The 8,041-nt window shown below is 44.2% G+C and overlaps 1 protein-coding gene across 2 annotated transcripts in view; it reads right to left on the minus strand.

The window, feature by feature from the left end:
* Positions 1–443: 443 nt before the first annotated feature.
* The window catches only part of lipf (lipase, gastric), a 23,078-nt gene continuing 15,480 nt past the window's right edge, over positions 444–8,041 (minus strand). For both annotated transcript variants that reach the window (XM_079492464.1, XM_079492463.1), the window contains exons 7-11: positions 6,892–7,038; positions 4,164–4,235; positions 3,283–3,351; positions 2,254–2,364; positions 444–2,031 (exon numbers count right to left, since the gene is read on the minus strand). In XM_079492464.1, the coding sequence (XP_079348590.1) occupies positions 1,909–2,031; positions 2,254–2,364; positions 3,283–3,351; positions 4,164–4,235; positions 6,892–7,038 (522 nt within the window). In that variant the 3' untranslated portion in view covers positions 444–1,908. The remainder of the gene's footprint in view (positions 2,032–2,253; positions 2,365–3,282; positions 3,352–4,163; positions 4,236–6,891; positions 7,039–8,041) is intronic.

Here is an 8,041-nt window from a genome sequence, read left to right on the forward strand (position 1 = left end):
TTTTTTCACTGACGAAAACTAAATGGAAACTAAATAAAAACTAAGCTATGATGACTAAAACTGAGACTAAATATAGTGACAATTTCGTCAACAAATAAAAACTAGACTAAAATGTTAGGAAGGGACTAGTGGACAAGAGATCCAAGTCATTTTACAATTTTGGTTGCTTGCTGAAAATAGCCGATCTACAAGCTCACAACGCGTCGCAGTGCGACGCGTTGTGAGCTTGTAGATCGGCTATTTTCAGCAAGTGTAAAAACAGTCATTTCGACGGCATCAAGGCCCGCCAAAATACATTTTAGTCGACTAAATTAACTGTAGATTTAGTCGACTAAAATCTTATGACATTTAGTCGACTAAAACTAGACTAACACTAAATCATTCCAGGTGACTAAAATGTGACTAAAACTATATGAAAACTATTCAAAAGACTATGACTAAAATTAAAATCAAATTTTGCTGCCAAAAACAACACTGGTTTGTATGGAAACCCCACAGGGACAAACAGTATAGTACAAACATATTCAGTAAGTACAAACATATTCAGATCAAGTAACAACAACGTGATCACATGGTGTGTGATTTTTAAAAGGCACAGCAATGCAAAATATTATATAAAAATCACACCCGTGTGAACTGAGTGGTGTATGGTCTTATATAGACTGATCAACTGTGGTCTGACGTAATGTCTGACGTAATGAAATCACACCCGTGTGAACTGGGTGACCATAGCAACCATGCTCATTTTTTGGTACGAACAGACAGACGTACGAACAGACAGACACGTAAACTAACAAAGCCAGTTGTAGGAGTGGTTTACACCACTCAAAAATCACAACATTGACAATCAACGTAAACAAAATGTGATATTTAGTGATTTATAAAAGGCAATAGGACACGTGGAATCATTCATTGTGTAGAATAAAAACATTCAGTTTACAGAAATAATTAACTTGTTTTTTTTTTATATAGAACATCTCAGCAATATACGAGGTCAGAGGTTACGTGATGTTTTCAGTGTCACAGGAAGTAAACTGACTGAAGTCATTCGGTTCAGTTCAATCTGTTTGTTTTTGAAACACAGAAGTTTGTTCACATCATGGAGGAGGAGTTGGTTACATTTCCACAGGCAGCACACCGTCATGTTTTGGTGTATGTGCAAATTGGTGAGTCACCGAAACACTTTTTTGATGGATGAGATGAGGTATTGGTCAACTAGTTGGTCAAAGTCAAGTTGGTCAAAACAAGTTGTTTTAATCGGCACTATGGTTATTGAAAAATGTTGAATGTTGTAGCAATGCTACAATGGTAAAAGCTATGGTGTCAGCGAGCCCAGTGTTTCCCAAACCTTTTCAAGTTGAGACCCAAAAGAGTTAGCCTTGGTTCCAGCCTGAATTCGCTGCGTTTTGTCAATCTGTTATGTCACTAATCGAGTGACAAACGGAACCCAGGCTACAAAGGAGTCTCCCTGGTACAGTACATGACATTAATGCCATTAATGGCATTCATTTCTCAACCTGTGAGCAAATCTCTTTTTATATATGATATATAATATAATAATATAATACCATATGTCCTGTTATTTCATTCATTCAGTTTATGCTTTAGTTGCTTTTTGTTAGTTTAGTTATTCAATAAACATTATTTGTTACCTTGGTCTCCCTTCAGCTTTATTTGCCGTAGCAAGAGCCAGCTGTGACACGCACGCGCGCACACACTCACACTCACAAGCTAAAACATTTCAAACCAAATAAAATCTTCACGCGCGCACGCACACACACACGCACACACAGTCACTCTTTCTCTCTCTCTCTCCAGCTAAAATATTTTAAACCAAATAAAATCTTAGTGGTTATACAGACAAAACACAAACATATAAGTAAACACACATGTGACACGCTGTTGTGTCTATGCGTGTGCACTCATCAGCCTGAGTATATCGGAGAACATCTGCTTTGGTGCGTCCATACCCCAGATGAAGTCCAGATGTTCCCAATGCTCGATGTGTTTGTGGAACACCAGGTTAGACACCTACACACACATGCGCGCACACACACACACACACACACACACACACACACACACACACACACACACACACACACACACACACACACACACACACACACACACACACACACATTAGACAGTCAGACAGAGAGAGACACATTTGTTGTAATGTGAGATACTAACTTAACTCCAGTATCATACAATAAGTACACCAGCAGAAACAGGTGATGTTTGGTGTCTGACCTGAGTGAGCAGCACAGCCACGTCCTTCGGGTCCGCCAGCGAATCGTGTCCCCCGGAAAACAGCACGGTAGGAACCTTCATGTCCTTAACGTTGTACTGGGGAGGAGTGGACTGGGTGACACACAGAGAGAGAGAGAGAGAGGGAGGGAGAGAGAGAGAGAGAGAGAGAGAGAGAGAGGGGGGGGGGGGGGGGTACGGACAAGGGCAAAGAAGAAATGACGGGGAAGAAAGAAATGGGAAAGGAAGAAACAGACAAGCACAATTTCACTCAGAATGGTTATTACTGTTTACATATAAACCTGTAACCACACCAAAAGTAGCAGATCTACAAGCTCAAAGTGTGTCACTTTGCGCTGCATTTCGAGCTTGTAGATCTGCTACTTTGGCTACTTTTGTTGGCAGTAATGGTAAATGGTGCATTTATATAGCGCCTTTATCCAAGGCGCTTTACATAGATTGTGCATTACATTCACCCATTCATACACCGATTGCGGCGGAAGCCATGCAAGGTACCAACCAGCACATCGGGAGCAATTTGGGGTTCAGTGTCTTGCCCAAGGACACTTTGACATGTAGACAGGAGGAGCCGGGATTCGAACCGCCGACCCATGGATCATTGGACGACCTGCTCTACCTCCTGAGCCACAGTCGCCACTACTTCATGTGATCAAGTAGGGCGCTAATTTACGAAAAACCACAAAAAGTATTTTATGGTCATTTTTGTCATTTTCAGTTACAGATACCGCGATATATCGTTGATGGAATCTCTTGCAATATATTGAATATCGCAATATATTGAATATCGCAATATATCGAATATCGTGATATTATCATTATCGGGGGACTACTATCGGCACAGATATGGTATCATGAGGTACCCATATCGTCCCACCAGTACAAAACGATGGAGAGCACGTAGAAAGGATACGTTTCTGCCCAACGGCACTTCTTTAGACGTGTAAACCTTCTTCAGACGTGTAAACCTTCAGACGTGTAAACCTTTAGACGTGTAAATGTGACAACATTTACCTGGTTATAGTGAGCCATGTTGCCTTTTGTTCCGTAGTCGTAGCCCATCAGTTTACCACCATGTACTGCCTGGAAACAAACACACGTTCAACTCACTGAACTTCATTGAAAACAGTCCAGACAGAAAACAGTAGTAGAAAGCAGCAGAGCATTTGTTGCATATTAGCCTAGTCTTGGCCATATAGGCAGTCGGCAAAAAAGCTGGCTGACGATTCTCTGGTACACGCTGACGCAACAGTTACCAGGTGAGAAAGCGTATATCAATACCAAGCAAAACAACGGGCGACGGCAAGCTTTGCCAACAACAGCAGTGTCTGAAGCAATGGAAGGAAGCAGAGCTATTGGGTAGCAGAGAGCCATATATATATATTTTTTGTTTTTTTGTTTTTTTATTGATCGTTGATTGTGAATTGATTGTTTCAAGTGAAGATAGACAGGAAAGAGGGAGGGAGAGAAGGGGAGAGACACGCAGCAAAGGTCGTCATGAACGGGACTCGAACACGCGACGCGCTGCCAGGCCAGAGCCTACAGTATATGTGGCATGCTGCCCGCGATGCGCCTGCATGGACCACTCGGTCCAGCGGGCGCCCCACAGAAAGCCATGTAACGGACCGCCTCGTTGACGGAATGAGGCGTGATTGGAGTGTGGAAGTGTGACGTAATGATCAGCTGAGATGTGAATGAGGAATAGGAAGCTAGGCTGATTGATACAATCAGCTGTACTGACTGACAGCTGATTACAGCTGAGATATACAGACTCTCATGTTCCTGTATGAACTAAAACTGTGCTCCATGTGTGTGGGCTGTGTATGAGGGTTCACATAAACAAACAAGGAAGGAACATGATAGTGTGTGTCACAGTGTGTGCGTGCGTGCATTACCTGAGCCCAGTGGATCATGTTCTGTACTGAGGTTCCAGCAGGACAGTGTGTGGTGTACACTGGAGTTCGAGTCTGGAGAGAGGCAGTATAGAAGCAGTATTAATAGTAATACTAGTACTTATTAATGCGGCACAATTATTGAATGTGATCCACTTGAATATACTGGGATTCAGTGATTACTCGGTTATTATTATTCTTAAAAGGTGCAACAGCTGACAAAGTAGTCAGCTGACAAAGTACAAAACACAGATTTTGCCCTACAACGCAACCAAATGTACTGTATGGCACCCACATATCTCCAAGTCTGATCCAACACCACAAACTTGACGTACTGTATTACCATGTCTTGTCCTTGGCCTACTGTAACTCGCTCTGGATTAAGAGCATCTGCTAAATGTCTAAATTGTAAATTGTATACTCAAGTACTGTACTTAAGTACACATTTGTACTAAATATTTCCATTTTTCTATAATTTTACTTCTACTCCACTTCATCTCAGAGGCAAATATTGTACCTTTACAATTATTTGAAAACTTTAGTTATTAGTTACTTTGTAGATTTTGAGTATTATTACAAAACATAACATTGTACCACTTCAGCCCTATTTAAACTTCGGCTGTCTGAAAATAAAAGATCCACAAGCTCATAACGTGCGACGCGCTGTGAGCTGGTAGATGTTCTTGTGTGTTGTGAGCTGGTAGCTGCAGAGAGACATGACGGACAGAGAGCCATAACGGACAGAGAGGAGAAATAGCCATTGCTATATCCCTCGCTCTAAAAACGAATCTGGATTTTCCCCCCCATTGACAATCTCCACACGAACAGACAGCGCAAGAAAATAATCCTCTGCCTCCCCCCCACCTCAACCCCCACCATCCCTCCTCCCTGACACCTGTTGTGTCTTCAGACTGGGCCGTGTTAGTTTCCACTGAACCCGCCATGATAACGCAGGACTTTGAGGCAACGTGACATCATGACCTTCGGAAGATATGCCAGGAACACACTTACACAAACACATGGGAAATGAACTATTCCACCGAACTTTCTCTCATGGACACACATGTCTACACATACAGCCGCCTTCTACCCCCCCCCCCCCCCCCCCTGCTCCCCCCTGCTCCCTCTACCCCCCCCCCCCCCCCCCCCCTGCTCCAGCTAGGTTATCATTTTTTCCTCCCCCCACGCAGCTCCTCCCTTTCGATGGTATGCGTAGGAGGAGAGCTTTTTGGTGCCTGGCCCAAGCCCCCGCGACCCCAACCACCCCCCCCCCCCCCCTATCCCCCCACCCAAGTACATTTTGTGCCTGCACTATACAATGATAATTGTAATGTGATGTGATGTCTTCCTACTTCCTTCCCCCCCACCCCCCCTATCCCCCCACCTCTTTCTTTTTTCTTCTGAAGATGCAAGTAGGCCGGGCGCAGCTCATGCAGCGACCAGCAGCAATAAGTTTGGTTTGATTGATGTATTGTATATGTGTTTCAAGCCTTATGACCTGCTGTAAAACCAATTGCCCTTCGGGGACACTAATAAATAACCTTGAACCTTGAACCTTGAACCTTGAGCTGGTAGATGTTCTTGTGCGTTGTGAGCTGGTAGATGTTCTTGTGTGTTGTGAGCTGGTAGATGTTCTTGTGTGTTGTGAGCTGGTAGATGTTCTTGTGTGTTGTGTGTTGTGAGCTGGTAGATGTTCTTGTGTGTTGTGAGCAGGTAGATGTTCTTGTGTGTTGTGAGCTGGTAGATGATGTTCTTGTGTGTTGTGAGCTGGTAGATGTTCTTGTGTGTTGTGAGCAGGTAGATGTTATTGTGTGTTGTGAGCTGGTAGATGTTCTTGTGTGTTGTGAGCTGGTAGATGTTCTTGTGTGTTGTGAGCAGGTAGATGTTCTTGTGTGTTGTGAGCTGGTAGATGATGTTCTTGTGTGTTGTGAGCTGGTAGATGTTCTTGTGTGTTGTGAGCAGGTAGATGTTATTGTGTGTTGTGAGCTGGTAGATGTTCTTGTGTGTTGTGAGCAGGTAGATGTTCTTGTGTGTTGTGAGCTGGTAGATGTTATTGTGTGTTGTGAGCTGGTAGATGTTCTTGTGTGTTGTGAGCTGGTAGATGTTCTTGTGTGTTGTGAGCTGGTAGATGTTCTTGTGTAGTGTGCTCACCATGTTGAGGTTGAGGTGTGTAGTGTGTTAACTTCTCACCATGTTGAGGTTGAGGTGTGTAGTGTGTGCTCACCATGTTGATGTTGAGGTGTGTAGTGTGTTCTCACCATGTTGAGGTTGCGGTGTGTAGTGTGTGCTCACCATGTTGAGGTTGCGGTGTGTAGTGTGTGCTCACCATGTTGAGGTTGAGGTGTGTAGTGTGTGCTCACCATGTTGATGTTGAGGTGTGTTGTGTGCTCACCATGTTGAGGTTGAGGTGTGTAGTGTGTGCTCACCATGTTGATGTTGAGGTGTGTTGTGTGCTCACCATGTTGAGGTTGAGGTGTGTAGTGTGTGCTCACCATGTTGAGGTTGAGGTGTGTTCTCACCATGTTGAGGTTGAGGTGTGTAGTGTGTGCTCACCATGTTGAGGTTGAGGTGTGTAGTGTGTGCTCACCATGTTGAGGTGTGTGTTGTGTAGTGTGTGTGCTCACCATGTTGAGGTTGAGGTGTGTTGTGTTCTCACCATGTTGAGGTTGAGGTGTGAGGTGTGTAGTGTGTGCTCACCATGTTGAGGTTGAGGTGTGTGTTGTGTTCTCACCATGTTGAGGTTGGCCTCATCGAAGCCACAGAGCAGGAAGAAGATGTTTCCACACAGCTCACTGAGCAGCTCCTTGCTGCAGAAGTGTTCTGCGAACCACTTGATCATGTCACTCTGAGGCAGGAAACTCCGCCTACCGAACAGGTCCTGTATGGAAGCAACATGCAGTCTGTCAGCAAACCAGAAGACCAATTAGTAGTAAGTTATCAATAATAATAAAGCAATAAATATCCTGGTCTCTAAACTACCTCCCCCTGGCCAGCGCCTGATGGAGGGGAAAGGAACTGGTCGGAATAACGTGTTCCTTCCACGCGCTACTGTACGCCCGGCTAGAGAACCCCCCCCCCCCCCCGTCAGGTGAAAAGAATCAGCTTGGACTCCTCATGCATAGAAGGTCCACTACCCACCCCCCCCACCCCCCCTGGTTGGCCGAGGAAGTGACACTGGTTTCAAAAATGGGTTGCAAAATCGTGGGATAACATTTAAAAAAAATAATAATAATAATGCCTGTTGGGCACCGGTCTACTTGGGAATGATGCAAGTTGTAATTAGCGTACATGCCCCACCAGGTTATACCTGACACCCAGGGTCATTAAACCTGTTAATAGAGCCCATTGTACCTGTCCTAGCATCAGTCTACAACATTGTAATATCAATAAATAATATGTATATTGGAACTATAGGATGCCAGGTCAACAAGTGAACCTGACATCTGTCTACAATAGCTTGATGTCAACAGTAAATGCGAATATGCCAATAAATGGGCACGCCCATATAAAGTATTGTATGGGGATATCGGTCACGCCCATATACAGTATTGTATGGGGATATCGGTCACGCCCATATACAGTATTGTATGGGGATATCGGTCACGTCCATATACAGTATTGTATGGGGACATCGGTCACGCCCATATACAGTATTGTATGGGGATATCGGTCACGCCCATATACAGTGCTGTATGGGGATATCGGTCACGCCCATATAGAGTATTGTATGGGGATATCGGTCACGCCCATATACAGTATTGTATGGGGATATCGGTCACGCCCATATACAGTACTGTATGGGGATATCGGTCACGCCCATATACAGTATTGTATGGGGATATCGGTCACGCCCATATACAGTACTGTATGGGGATATCGGT

The sequence above is a fragment of the Electrona antarctica genome (genome assembly GCF_951216825.1).
Source record: "Electrona antarctica genome assembly, chromosome: 22".
Classification (NCBI taxonomy): domain Eukaryota; kingdom Metazoa; phylum Chordata; class Actinopteri; order Myctophiformes; family Myctophidae; genus Electrona; species Electrona antarctica.